This window comes from Pipistrellus kuhlii, unplaced genomic scaffold, assembly GCF_014108245.1.
Source record: "Pipistrellus kuhlii isolate mPipKuh1 unplaced genomic scaffold, mPipKuh1.p scaffold_m20_p_8, whole genome shotgun sequence".
Classification (NCBI taxonomy): Eukaryota; Metazoa; Chordata; class Mammalia; order Chiroptera; family Vespertilionidae; genus Pipistrellus; species Pipistrellus kuhlii.
Window position 1 is genome coordinate 27740780 of NW_023425584.1, and position 15166 is coordinate 27755945.

General features: G+C 50.5%; 1 protein-coding gene across 2 annotated transcripts in view; it reads left to right on the top strand.

Annotated features, from left to right (window-relative positions):
* Positions 1-786: 786 nt before the first annotated feature.
* Positions 787-15166, top strand: part of SPOCK1 (SPARC (osteonectin), cwcv and kazal like domains proteoglycan 1) — a 430304-nt gene continuing 415924 nt past the window's right edge. Inside the window, exons 1-2 of one of the 2 annotated variants that reach the window (XM_036424283.2) lie at positions 787-936; positions 1487-1663. In XM_036424283.2, the coding sequence (XP_036280176.1) occupies positions 1487-1663 (177 nt within the window). In that variant the 5' untranslated portion in view covers positions 787-936. The remainder of the gene's footprint in view (positions 937-1486; positions 1664-15166) is intronic. The other variant, XM_036424282.2, reaches the window with a different exon arrangement.

A 15166-nucleotide genomic window follows, 5' to 3' on the forward strand; every position in this document is an offset into this window, starting at 1 on the left:
TGTGTGTGAGTGTGTGTGAGTGTGTGTGTGTGTGTGAGTGTGTGTGAGTGTGTGTGTGAGTGTGTGAGTGTGTGTGAGTGTGTGTGTGAGAGTGTGTGTGTGTGAGTGTGAGTGTGTGAGTGTGTGTGTGTGTGAGTGTGTGTGAGTGTGTGTGTGTGTGTGAGTGTGTGTGAGTGTGTGTGTGTGTGTGAGTGTGTGTGAGTGTGTGTGTGAGTGTGTGTGTGTGTGTGTGTGTGAGTGTGTGTGTGTGTGTGAGTGTGTGTGTGTGTGTATGTGTATGTATGTGTGTATGTGTGTGTGAGTGTGTGTGTGAGAGTGTGTGTGTGTGTGTGTGTGTGTGAGGTGTGGTGTGAGTGTTGTGTGTGTGTGTGTGAGTGTGTGTGAGTTGTGTGTTTGAGAGTGTGTGTGTGAGTGTGAGTGGTGAGTGGTGTGATGTGTGAGTGTGTGTGCGGTGTGTGTGTGTGAGTGTGATGTGTGAGTGTATTGTGTGTGATGTGTGAGTGTGTGTGTGTAGGTGGTGTGAGTGTGTGGTGAGTGTGTGTATGTAGTTGTGTGTGTAGTGTGAGTGTGGTGTGTGTGAATGTGTGTGTGTGTGTGTGGAGTGCGTGTGTGTGTGTGTGTGAGTGTGTGTGTGTGTGAGTGAGTGTGTGTGTGTGTGTGTGTGTGTGTGTGTGTATAGGGAGGGGGTGGCTCCCGGTCCGGAGGCACCGACCGTGCGGCCGCCAGGGGTCGCCAGAGGCCTCGGCTCGCGCTCGGGCTCCTCCGCCAGCGGGCGCCGCGCCCGAGCGAGCCAGAGCCGGGAGCCAGCGCTGCCGCTCACAAAGCGCGGACTGCGCGGCGGCGGCGGCAGGAGCAGGAGCGAGGCCAGAGCTTCCCCGCGACCGGACCACAGGAGCTCCCGCCACTCGGACGCGGGGACACGGGCCAGCCCCCAAGGTACGTGCCCGCCAAACCCCGCGCCCCAACTTGGCGCAGTTGGGGTGCCCGCGACCACCTCGGGCTGCAGGGTCGGGGGCCTGGGGTGCCTCCGCGCACCCCTCTAGCCGAGGCGGCAGGGTGGGCAGGGAGAGCCTCCCCGCTGCGGGTACCCCCCTTCAGTGCTGCCCGAGCCTGATGCCGCTCGGAGCCCGCTGACCCCTCTATCAGCCCCGGGCGCCCTCCGTCCGCGGGAGGCGGCGGCGGGTCCCCGGCTCCGGGCGGTGCGGAGCAGCGGGTCCATCCGGGGCGCCCGCAGAATAGCTGGCGGGGCTTCCCCTAGTTTGACAGCAGCCCCCAATCTGTGGCGCAGCCTCTTCATTTATAACGGAGTGCCCCCCCCCCCCCCCCCATTCCTGAGAGGGGTCCCCGGGTCTCCAGGTCCTGGACAGGCGCCCCCCCCCCTTGGGTGAGAGATGACCCCCGCCCCCCGGACCCTCCCTCCCCCCGCCCTGTCGCCGGGGCGGCGGGGGCCCAGCTCGCTCACCCCCCCCCCCCCCCCCCCCCGCAGATGCCGGCGATGGCGGTGCTGGCGGCCGCGGCGTGGTGCCTCCTGCAGGTGCACGGCCGGCGCCTGGACGCGCTGGCGGGGCGCGCGGGCCCCAACGGCAATTTCCTGGACAACGACCAGTGGCTGAGCACCGTCTCGCAGTACGACCGCGACAAGTACTGGAACCGCTTCCGAGACGTGAGTCCCGGGCCGGCAGCCCCCGCGAGGGGCCCGGGGCGGGCGGGCGGGCGGGCGGGGGGGCTGGGCAGGCCTCCGGGGGCGGCTTGCTGGTCCTGGCCCCGGGCTGTCTGACCCCCTCTATCAGCCCTGGGCGCTGAGAACTTGCAAGGGGAACTTGGGAGGCCCGCGCCTCTCTGCCTGTTACCTGCTGCCCGTTACCTGCCGGCCAGGTGTGGGCGTTTGTAGGACGGGGAGAGGCCGCCGGACTGAGCGTGGGATGAACAGTGAGCGGCGGCGGAGAGAGGCTCCTGCAGCCTCTGAATTCTCTGAGGCGGATGGCTGACTTTGCCCAGCCCCGTCCAGAACCTCCTGGGCAGCGCTGAATGGGCCATCTCTAGGGTGCGCTGCAGGGGCGAGGCTTGGAGGGGAGCCCCGCTTACTGGTGAGGGAGCCAGGTGTTCCAGGTGCTCCAGGCGTTTGGACTGGACATGGCAGCGGGCTGGGGAACATGGTGGCTTTGACCTTTGGCATCTTTAGGGGGAGGGAGAGGGAGCAGGAGCTCCTGGAGTTGGGCCCCTGCTCTGAGGAGGAGACTGGGTGGCCGGATTGCCCCCCTGGGGAGCCCCGAGGGGAGGAAGTCATTCCCGGGCACCCAGAGCACATCCGCTGTCTGTTTCTGCCCCACGTCTGGGTCTGGCTGCTGCCCCCCAGGTAAGCCCCGGCGGGTGCAGGGGCAAGAGGGCGCCTGCACGGCCTCTCCCGCAGGCAGATGGCACCCCTCTGCCTTGGAGCTGCTGCCAGCTCCTTCCTGGGCTGCCCCGCGGGTGGCTAGGGAGAAGTTGTATGATATGTACCACTGGGAGCCTCTGTTCTCATGGGTGGGCACGGGGCTCTGGGAGGTGGGAGATGTGTGGGCGTCACCCTCTTTCCCTGGAGTGCCCTCAGCCCCATGCTGGGTAGCCCCATTCCTGGCGGGGGGGAGAGTCTGAGGATTCCAGTGAATCCCAATGGTTTCCTGTACTTCCCACAAAGCGTCTCTCCAGAGGAGAAGGTGTGCCACAGCCTTGAGTGGGGGTGTAGTTCTCTCTCTCCTTCCTGGGGGTTGCTTCTCTTTGAGAGGTGCTTTCAAATAAGCCTCCACAGTTTATGGGGGGTGGGGGGTGGCTTAGTTGTGCAGCAGATACGCTTCCTGCTCCTCCCACCTGCCCATGGGATTCCTGCCATTCTCTCCCCGTTCCTGCCCTGCACACCATCTTCACTCCCTTCCGTCCAGCGTCGAGGAGCCTTGGACTGACTGCCCTGACTGCCTTTGCTCGTGGCTGAGAAAGGTGCCCAGATTGCCCCAAAGATGCCCCAAAGGAGTGTCATTCATGGACTCACAGAGAGTAGAATCATTTTCATTTGTTTTAGAAAGCGGTGAGGAACAGAGCAGATGCTTAACTCTGTTCCACATGGGAGAGTGGGGCCAGGCACAGAGAGGAAGGGCCCTTTGCAGATGAGATGGCGTGGTTTGCAGGTTGCTGGGTCACACCGAGAGGGGCCGTGGTCTTAGACACGTGGAACTGTTCACTGAGCTCCTGTGCCTGTCCGAGGCTTTCTCCTGTCAGTGTCCCATGAGCATGACATGACTCTTTATACACACACATTTTTTTACAGAGAGGAAGGGAGAGGGATAGAGAGCTAGAAACATGGATGAGAGAGAAACACCGACCAGCTGCCTCTTGCACACCCCCTGCTGGGGATGTGCTCACAATCAAGGTACATGCCCTTGACTGGAATCGAACCTGAGACCTTTCAGTCTGCAGGCCGACACTCTATCCACAGAGCTAAACCGGTTTGGCACGACGTTACTCTTATTTCCCATTTGTCTTTAAATTTTTAAAATTGGACTTTTCTTCATTTCCCATCTTTCTTGAAAATGGTGATATTTTTTATCCTTGGATCAGGTGTTCTCCAAGCCTGACGTACCATGCCGCTCACCTGGTGCTTGTTAATTACAGCACCCGGCTCCTCCCCTGCGGTTCTCACCCACCTTTCTGGGACGCGTGCTGGAAATCTGTATTTAAACAAGCATTCTTATGTTTAGGAGCTACTGCCTTAAATGCTGAAAAAATGTCCAAAGCGTAACAAAAAGAGAAAAGTGTCTCTGTTCAAATGTGCTGTTCTTTGTTTCTGGAGTAATTTTAGGTATAAAACTAATATTTTAAGCAGCATATATTCTTTAAAAAAAATCTTTATTGAAAATATTACATATGTTCACCCCCCCCCCCCCCCCCCCCGCACATTGACCTCTCTCACCCTGCCCCCGCCCAGCCCAGGCCTTCACCCCTCTATTGTCTGTGTCATCAGTTATGTTTATATGCAGGCAGGTTCATTGGTTGATCTCCCCTGCCTCCTCTCTGAGGTTTGGCAGTCTGTTTGATGCTTCTTTGTCTTTGGATCTATTTTTGTTCACCAGTTTATGTTGTTCATTATATTCTCCAAATGAGCAAGGTCATTTGATACTTAGCTTTCTCTGACTGGCTTATTTGCTTTCCAGGTCCACCCATGCTGTTACAAATGGTAGGAGTCTCTTATTTTTTACAGCAGTGTAATATTCCATTGTGTAGATGTACCACAGTTTTTTAATCCACTCATCTGCTAATGGGCACTTGGGCTGTTTCCAAATCTTAGCTATTGTAAATTGTGCTGCTATGAACATAGGGGTACATGTAATCTTTCTGATTGGTGTTTCTCATTTCTTGAGATATATTCCTAGAAGTAGAATCACTGAGTCAATTGGGACTTCTATTTTTAATTTTTGAGGAAACTCCATGCACTTTTCCACCAAGGCTGCACCAGTCTGCATTCCTACCAGCAGGGCACGAGGGTTCCCTTTTCTCCACATCCTCTCCAGCACTTGTCATTCGTTGATTTGTTGATGACAGCATTCTGACAGGTGTAAGGTGGTACCTCATTGTTGTATTGATTTGCATCTCTCAGGTGACTAGTGACTTTGAGCATTCTATATAATAAAGAGGTAATATGCAAATTGACCATCACACCCTTACACAATATGTCTGCCCCTATGTGGTCACATGATGGCAACCACAAGATGGCCAGCAGGGAAGGGCAGTTAGGGGTGACCAGGCCTGCAGGGGAGGGAGGGCAGTTGGGGGCAACTGGGCTGGCAGGGGAGCAGTTAGGCATTGATCAGGCTGACAGGGGAGTGGTTAGGGTGTGATCAGGCTGGCAGGCAAAAGAGGTTGGGGCAATCAGGCAGGCAGGTAGGCAGGCGAGCAGTTGGGAGCCAGTAGTTCCAGATTGTGAGAGGGATGTCCGACTTCCGGTTTAGATACGATCCCACAGGGGTCCCAGATTGGAGAGGGTGCAGGCTGGGCGAGGGACCCCCTCCCCCCTCCCCCCTCCCCAGTGCACAAATTTCATGCACCAGGCCTTTAGTTTTTTCATATGCTTCTTTGGCTTCTGTATATCCACTTTGGAGAAGTGTCTATTTAGGTCCTTGTCCATTTTTAAATTGGATTGTTTATCTTCCTTTTGCTAAGTTGTACAAGTTCCCTATAAATTTTGGAGATTAACGCCTTATCAGACATATCATTGCCAAATATGTTCTCCCATGCAGTGGGCTTTTGTTGATGGTTTCTTGGCTGTGCAGAAGCTTTTTATTTTGATGCAGTCCCATTTGTTTATTTTCTCCTTAGTTTCCATTGTCCTAGAAACTGTGTTGGTGAACATATTGCTGTCTGGTATTGCAGTATATATTGTTTTTAAGTGAAAATTTAACTCATAATAACATTAAAAACATCTAAAAATGTTTAAAAATCCCAAATATCTTCAATTACAATCATTTTATATGCTTTATGGGGTCCTCTGATGCTAGCCATGGAACAGACATAATTTAAGACCATGAACCTCTTTAAAGTGTTGTGAAACTCAAACTAGATAATCTTTTAGGCCAAGGTCAGGTGTCTTCATATGGGTCACTTATTTGGAATATCCACAGAGCCTCAGTCCCTGGGACCAGGGGGTAGAAGCTTGCTTTCTGTAGAAACCTGCTGTTCAGTGGACAACCAAGCCCCAGCCAGGCCCGTTGCTCAGCCAGTCTATAGTTTCCCTGAGCCAGGCCTTGCCAGAGGTTAATAAAACTCAGCTTCCCTGCTGTTGTTCTGTTGAAGCTACCGATGACTTGGGAAAACTGCCCTGAGGTTGTTGCGATGCTTGTCAGCTTTTGATCGTCATCGTGAAAGGGAACTTTTTGCCTTTCCTGAGACTCATCATTGTTTTGCACTTGGGGGACAGAGATTTGGAAGTAATTTTTGAACTTGTGAAACTGAGAACTGAAGGCTCCCTTTGGAGAGCTGATGATGCCCATTGGTATTGTTATTGAGCTGACTTGGAAGTAGAAATGATGGTGTCTGTGTGCCCCATGCCCCCAGCCTGTGCTGTGTGCTGTGACATTGCCAGAGCTGTCCTGGTAGCCGGTATTTACCGCTTTGAAGAGGTCCTCTAGGTACACAAAGAACCACTTTCCTTTCCAGAAGAAACATCTCAGGATGTCTTCATGGCTTATTACCTGGAGCAATGAATTCAGGAACAACATACCGTTATCATGTTAGGAGATGTTTGCTCCTTAAATATGTTGGTGGTCTATTAGGTTGGCCATCATTCTTTTTTTATTAATTAATTTTCCAATTATAGAATTTATCATTCTTTTTATAACGACTGGCCCTTGGGATGTTTAGGCCAGATGGAGACCCAGACTTTTGCACAAATACAGTATGAAGGAGGAGAAGATGAAGAAGGATAGATGTTCGCATTTAGCTGCACAATTATTTCCCATTTCCAACTGTCATGCATTTAATTTCTCTGTGGTTTGAGATGGAGGGGTCATGATGCCACAGCCATTCTCCTGATTTCCCCCCCCTGTATATTTTCAATATTTGGCTTCCCATACCTATTGCTGTAAGGAAATTTTCCTCTGTTTATTCAAACATTCATCTGTATGTTCATTCATTCCAACAAATATTTGACTGTCTACTATGCACCAGGGTGGTTGGCTCTAAGGGTGAGCAAGATAAAGTTTCCTCTTTACTCCGGTAACCTCTTTTCTGCTGAATGAAACACTTCATCATACGCTAGCACACATTTCTTTGTTACCGTATTTTCTTTTGAAATAAGTCTTTCTTGCAAAGGTAGTATGTGTTGATTGTAATTAAAAATGAAAACATTGCAGAAATAGATAATACCTAACATCAATGAAGCACTTAGTGTGCAGGACATTGTTTAAGGTCCTTTACCTATATCACCTCATTTAATTTATAACAAGTCCTAGGAGAGAAATGCCATTACTGTCCCTGACTTACGGGGAGGTAAGTCCCCTGCCCGGAGTTAATGGAGCGGCTGCGGAGGAGCCTGGCTGGCACCAGGAAGTCGGCTTCTGGGCGCTCACTGTGCACAAGAATGGAGCGGACGAGGGCGTGAGCCTCCACGGGTAGCGCACTGCACGTCTTTCCTGCTTCCTGGGGAGGGGTAACTAGTGAGGAACCGTAAGTTGAAACAAAGTAGACTAGGAAGCCACCAGCTTATTGCAGGGGTCACGACAGGCCTTATCATCTGCTAATAATGAGTTCCTGATTTGATTAAAATAATTAAAAAAGCACACACATATTATTGATTTTTTACAGAGAGGAAGGGAGAGAGATAGAGAGCTAGAAACATCGATGAGAGAGAAACATCGACCAGCTGCCTCTTGCACACCCCCTACCGGGGATGTGCTCGCAACCAAAGTACATGCCCTTGACCGGAATCAAACCCGGGACCTTTCAGTCCGCAGACCGACGCTCTACCACTGAGCCAAACCGGTTTCGGCTGATTAAAATAATTTTGATGCTTACACCAGAAATGGCATTTTCTTTCTTTTGCGCACGTGAAACCAGCCCTGGCATTCAGCTCCAGGATAATTACCTTCCGCAGGCTCAAAGAACCCGAGGCGCGGCTTTCCCCGGCATTTACTCCTGTTTTACTCCGGAGTGGCCCGGGTTTGTAATTCTAATAAGACCACGAGGGCCAGCCCGCTTTCTTCTTCCCCCCAGGATCTGGTGGTCTCCTTAGCAGAACAGGGGTGTCGGCGAGCGGCTGACCTGCCCATCTGATCTTCGCGGCTCCACTGTAATGAGTTTCAAGGAGAAGTGGGGCTTATTGATGGGATGGTGGCTGGCCGCAGTCTGAGGGGTTGGTGACAAGAGAGGTGTGTGGCTTAGTGGATCAGTCATTAATCTGTCACCACAGAAACTGGGCTTGTAATAGAGAATAGCAGAAAATCATTTTGATTAAACAGGTTCAAGGGGACTTACATGAGTTTGTGATCCTGACTCTCTTTAATGAACCCGCTCTCTTAAATCCCCTGTATGAGATGACCACTGATAGAAATAATTATTTCACGGGAGCCGCGAGAAAGGGTCACTTTGGAAGTGGACAGGCCTGCAGCCGCTCTGTGCTCTCTGTCGCTGCCTGCAGCTTGCCCTTGGCGGAGAAAGGCCGGTGCTGTCCTGGCAGGGATGGCGGAGCTTCTTGTCCCAGCTGACCTTCCCAGGCTGAGTTCCTGGCGTCCCCCTGTCCTCCCAAGCCCTGCCCCTCCCCCTCCCCAGTACTGCAGTTTACTGGGATTGCTGGGGGGGATAAGAACTCTCCTATATGCTGGTGAGGTTATTTTCAAAGGCAACAAGAGGTCCTAGATGGATCACTGGACCTGCAATTCTCTCCTGTGGGGTGGGACCTGATCATCGACTGAGCTATTCCTTCTTCGCTGGGGAAACAAAGTAATGTTGGCAATTGAATGTTTTATAATAAGTCATTTCTTACTCATTTCCTCAATAGAATATTTCAAATCGAACACTCTCAAAGCTCCTGTGGTGGAGTCACGCCACGGTGACGAGCCCACTCTTAACCCGCGTTCACATTCCAGTCTTGCCAAGCTTACACGTGGGTCCTGTGAAACCGGTGGGGCCCCCGCTACTTTGTGGGGTTTTTGAGGAGGACTGAGTGAACCCATGGCCCCAGGCAGGTAGGTGCTCATGATCTTTCAGTGGCTGATGTCCCTGCTATTGTGATTTGCTTCTCGTCCCGTATGCTCTGTGAGCATGAGTGAGTCGCTGGCACCCAGCTAGAGAGAAATATCTTGGAGAAAGGCTGGGGAAGTTTGTTCCATTATCTTTGAGGCTGTTCTCACTCCATTGCTGTCAGGCTGTGTGAGGTTCCACGTGGTCCAGCCCGCTATTTTCCAGACGCAGCTCCTGGCACAGAAGTCCCTCCCTTCATATTTCCCAGAGTCACCGGGCCTCTCCTGGAACCGGCCCCGCTCACCGCGTGTATCTGAGTGGAGGGCTGCGCCCCACCGTGCCTGAAATCCCAGTTGTGTGAAGGCTCCCCGGGGAGCCCTGGGTGCCAGCGAAGCCCTAATTGGTTTCGCGTTTAACGTTTAGCTCCGATCCAGTTGCCTCCAGCCCACCTCAGAGGAGAAAAAGCTCGTCTGGTTCTGGGGAGTGGTCCGGGGCCGGCTTTGGGGTGGATGGTTCCGCGTCACTGTCCTCGGGGAAGCTCTCGCAGGGCCCGGCAAATGCCTCTGGTTGGTTTTGGGATCAACAGGAAAATACTTAGCAGGGTTGGCCAGGCCTTTGCTCCTCTGTCCACCACAGACACCACTCCTCAGTTCCACCCCATTACAGGCTGCCGGAGGCCCCGTACCTCACTACAGCCGAAGCAGGCCGGCGTGGTGGAGGGAAACCTAACGATAATAAACAGTCAGCACAGGGCATGGTGATTTGTTGGCGCAAAAATGTTCTCCAAATGCCAGCTACGTGCCAGGCCTTTGCTAAGTCGCTGGGTGAAGAAGCTAGACACCGTCTGTGTCCTCCTGGAGTTGACGCTCTAGCGCGGCAGACAGAAAAACAGCCACAAATAATGACTCAGGTAAGCTGAGAAAAGTGCTCCAGGTAGAGGTACAGGTGCTGGGTCACGTGTGTGGGAGGGGGAAGGGGCTGGTGAATTGCTCTGGTTGGGGAATGCCGCTGGGAAGGCACTGGCTCTGGGACCACTGATGCTGGGAGGGAACCAGGAGAGGAGGGAGGTGCTTGTGTTCCAGGCAGCGGATGGGAAGTGCAGGCCCAAGCGTCTTGAAGTGAGAAAGACCTTGCTGTGTCTCCATCAGATGTGTTTGCCCTAGGATTCCTTTAAGTGGCAAGCTCTCTCTTGGTTCGTTTAAAAAGCACACTTTGGCCCCGGCTGGTTTGGCTCAGTGGATAGAGTGTCAGCCTGAGGACTGAAGAAGGATCCCAGGTTTGATTCTGGTCAAGGGCACATGCCCAGGTTGCGGGCTCAATGCTCAGTAGGGGGCGTGCAGGAGACAGCCAATCAATGATTCTCTCTCATCATTGATGTTTCTCTCTTTCTCTCTCTCCCTTCCTCTCTGAAATCAATAAAAATATATTTCCAAAAAAAAAAATAAATAAATAAAAAGCATCCTTTGCACATTTTTAATTTGACCCACATTTGGGGGTGGGGGCATAAGTCACCTGTGACAAGTGGGATACGCAGATGGGCCAAGTCCTTGGAGGGATGGCCCGTTCTTTTGTCCCTGCGCCTTTTCCCCTTCCCCTTGTCTCTGCGTTGTGTTCTGCAGCAACTCTGCTGTGTAAGTATCCCTCACCCCACTTTCCTCTTTCCAAAAGGACTCCCCAGCCTTCCAGTGATGGGGCCCGTGAGTTCTCTTTCTCTCCGTGGTCAAGTGTCCCGGGCTGTACAATCCTACAGTCCCAAGTGCTGTTTAAAAACAGGGGCACCATAGAGTCTCTTGGACAGAGTAATGATATGTGAAGTTTATCTCAAAAAACGAGGCTGGAGTGTATGGGCTGCTCCTTGCCCTCCTCCCTGTGGCGCCCCCCCCCGCCCGCCCCCGCCACACACACACACACTGCCATGGCTGAGAACCCGCTGGTGCCCGGCTTGGAAGCTAGAGATGAAAGCCAGCGTTTCTGTCCTCAGGGCCACAGTTCAGGGGGAGACGACACACATGCTCTTTCTGCACCTCCGTGTTAGAGTGCTGACTAGCATGTGCTCTCACGGCTCCTGGCCTGGTCCCTCCCAGAGGAGCCTGAGGCAGACGTGAGGATAGTGGTTCCTCTCTGGGGAGGGAGAAAGGTGGGCTCCCACGGATAGAGATGGGACTTACTGGAGATCCTCATGTCTAAATTCACTTGATTGGCTGCTTTCCCGATGATTCTGTGCAGGTGTGTCCCTCAGTGACCCCCCCCCCCTCCCCCCTTGATCCTTTCTAAGGATCTTTGGCACAATGGGGGAGGGAGGAGGGAAGGACATATTATACAACTATTTGTATTAATTTGCAACCTCTTCCTGGGCAATCTTCGGCACGACACACTGCAGAGGCACTGCCAGTATTCCCAGCATAATTACGTGGCGGGTGAGCAGCCTTTATTCAGAGTCTGTCAGTGCCTGTGATTGGAGCCAGGAAGCAGAACCTACTGCAGGTGTGCCAGGCGGTCTTGGCACGGAGAGAACACGGAGAAAACAAATAGGCAGAGGGCAGAGGCCTCATTTTTTTATTCCCTTTGTTCCACCATGCCGATGGGATCACTCTCAGTTGTGAAAACGGCCGGCCAGGGTGAGATGCCCAGCCACGGCCCAGAGCCAGGCGCTAGAGCCATGCTTCTCAGATTTACAACCTCGGAAGAACCCCTCCCACCCCTAGTGGGCTGATTCACAGTGTGGCCTCCAGCCTCCTCACCGAGAGCTCAGTCTCTGATAGCCACAGCGGCACCTAGGAACCTGCATTTTAAAAAGCAGTCAGGTGATTCCAATGCAGGTAGTTCTCAGACTGTATTTTTCAGAAAAATCCTAGAGAATTATTATTCTCGCCAAACTGCCAACACCATTAGCTCCAGCGAATAATAAAATTGTGGACAAAACGAGCATTTTGTCTTGTAAATTGTGTGTGCGTTGTTTTCCGATGTCGGCAGGGCTGCCATCACGTCGGGGAGGCAGGCAGGCCTTGCTCTGCAGAGTGTGTATCTGTGCAGGTGCTGGGGGTTAGCAGAGCCCTGGACTCCTGACCAGCTTCCAGGGCATTATGCTTCTTCCCTCAAGCACCACAGAATCCATGACAAAGTCCTCGGGTTCATCTCAACAGACCTTCCTGTCTCCAAAAGGGCTTGAACCCAGCCAGCTCTGGCCTGACTTTCTTCTCCAGTGAAATCGATGTGTTTCCTGCACAGCTGAACTGAGGAAACTGACCCTGACATGGCCTTAGTTTATAGAGAAATGGCGTTGGAGCTGACGTGGTGCAGAGAGCATGCGCTAGGTGAGGAATGGTGGGGGCGTGTAGGATGTTTACTTGCACAGAAGGTGTTCCCTTGCGTGCGGAGATGCAGATACCGGCAGCTGGGAGCACAGAGAGGGCCTGAGGGATACGGGCTGGACAGTGACACTGCCTGGTCCTCCCTTTGGGGAGTAGAAAACCCTTTGGCTTGGTGGGGAAGATCATTGTGGAGAGATCAGAGGACACCAAAAACAAAGACTCACCAAAGTTTAGAAAATTTATGAGGCTCAGCAAAGATACGGAGATATTTCGTGTTCTAAAGCCATCCCATTGCCCACTGAACCAATTCTCAAACTATGTTTCACCCCACCTTGCTGAATTTCCTCTAGTTAATGGTACCCAAATTGATGAAATCATTCCAAGATAGAGAGAGAAAACAGCTAAGTGTATTTAACAGACTTATGTGGCTATTTGGGGCCCTTCCATAGCCCCATTGCTAAGGGACAATTGGGTAGTTTCTGGGTCTTTTCTGTGCTCATTGATTCCTTTGTGACCTTGGTGGCCTGGTTGGTTGGTGTTCAATCCTTTTATTTGGCCAAGACAGCACCTCCCATCTGAGCCAGCTAGTCTTGCTATAACTCGACCTGGTCTATAACTGTTAACCAGTCAACTATGTCACTTTCAGTGAATGAGAGAATAAAAGTGCTACCCATGTTACCATGTAAATAAGGCAGTTTTTACTGGTTCTAGATTAATTGTATGATTTTTATATGATGGTTGGTAGTTTAAAATTTTGTTCCTAACTTAGAAAGACCGCTGTATGTGTTTTAAAATATTTTATTCATTTCCATGGGCATCCTGGACCTGGATCCTGGCCTTTCTAGTTTCCGGACCCTGGCACACAGACTCAGTAGTGATGCTTGTTTGCTCATGTGTTCATACATTGACCCCACAGACACTGGCCTGGCTGCTATGTACCAGACCCTGTGCTGGTCACCTAGGAGGCAGCAGGGAGCAAAACAAACCTGACTCCTGTCCTCTGGAGTCTACAGACTTTTTGTTTGAGACGAGTGAAGAAGAAGGGGTGCTCGGTGGTCCAGGACCTATTGGGGTTGTTCTGCAAAGGATGAGGCCTGGTCTATAAAGGAAACCGAGCAATCTTCGCAAGCCAGACGTCTGACCTGAGCCACGTCTCGGTGGGAAGTAGCTCAGTGTTCATCTCTGCATCTGCTGGTGGCCAGGCCACTTCAGCTTCCCTCCGCCGTTACTGACATCCCTGGGTGACCTCCGTCATGCCGAGTTCAGGGACCCAGACACCGCTGACAGGAGGGTGAGGGGCTGTGGAATCTAGGCGGAGCATTTAGACAAGACAGGACGTGATGAGTGCGAATGCTGAGTGTGATGAGTTTAGCCTTGTCAGGGCTCCAGGTCAAGGCTTGTAGTGAGTGGAGAGAGAGAATTGTAGAGAAGATTCTCTGTCTTCAGCAGCCCTGGATTGGCAGGGAGTACATTTCATTGAGGTAGAACATATACAGAGCAAAGGGCACCAATCCACTGTCGCAAAGTGAACACACCCATACAGACAGGGCAAGAGGCGGATTGTTATCAGGTTTGAGAAGCCTGTCCTGTGTGCCTTGTGCCACTACATGTCCCCTCCCAAGTAAGAACTTAACAACACTGACTTAAAACACCATAGATAACTTCGCCTGCTTTTATATTCGTGTAGTGGAATCATACGTTGTTGTTTTTTTTTTTTTTGAAGGGAGATCTGGCTTTTGCTCAGGATGAAATTTGTGATGCCATGTGCTGTGTGTGGTTGTGGTTTGTTTATTCTCATTGCTGTGTGCATATTCCAGTATGTGAACCTGTTCTATCGTGTTTGAGTAGTATCCAGGATTTACTATCATAGAATAGCACTTTCTTGGGCATGTCTTTTGGTGGACCTATTATGCATTTTTAAATTAAAAAAAAATTTTTTTTTAATCAGTACCTTGGTGTAGCATCCATTAGATACAAGACAGGAGAACCTCATCTTTTAGAGATGTGACTAAATAGTTTTCCCAAAAGGTTGTGCCAGTTACTCTCTCACAGCTAGTGTATGAAACTTCACTGGGAACAACATTATTGTTTTACTGCCGTATAGTCTAACTTGTATTTTCAGTAACTTGCCTACTCTTATGGAGCCTGTATTCTAGTTGAGGGAGAAAAATAATACAGAGATTAAGATTCAACAGTTGTTCGTAATTTCTGTGGACAAAAATATACTAGGGTCACTCAATGGGGAAAGGATAGTCTCTTCAATGAATGGTGTTGGGAAAACTGGATATTCACATAAAAATGATGAAATCAGACCCCTTCTTATACCACTCACATAAATTAATTTGAAATGGATTGAAGACTTAAATATAAGACCTGAAACCATAAAACTATTAGAAAAAAACATTAGGAAAAAGATTCTTGACATTGGTCTTGGCAATGAATTTTTTAGATGTGATACAAAAATTATAAGCAACAAAAACAAAAATAAACAAGTGGGACTATATCAAACTAAAAACAGCAAAAGAAAGAATAAAATGTACATGCAACCTACAGAATGGAAGAAAATATTGACAAATCATATATCTGATAAGGGTTTATTATCCAAAATATGTAGAAAACTCATAAAACTTAAAAGTAACCCCCCTCCTCCAATAACTTGATTTAAAAATGAACAAAGGACCTGGATAGAAATTAAAAAAAAAAAAAAAAGGTATAAAAATGGCCAATGAAAAGGGGCTCAATATCACTAATCATCAGGGAAGTGCAAATTAAAACTACAACCACATAACACCTCCTCCTCGATAGAATGGCGATTATAAAAATGACAGGAGATGAATGCTGGCAAGTTGTGGGGAAAAGGGAGCCCTTGTGCACTGTTGGCGAGAATGTATTTAGATTGGTGCAGCCGCTATTGAAAACAATGTGAAAGTTCCTCAAAAAATCAAAAATCAAACTATCGTAAGATCTAGTGATCTCACTTGTGGCTGTGTATCCAAAGGAAATGATCACTTGAAAAGATATCGGTACCCCATGTTTTTGCAGCGTTATTACACAGCAGCCAAGACATGGAGACAAGGTCAATGTCCTATGAATGGATAGAACGTACACACACACACACACACACACACACACACACACACGGGCATTATTCA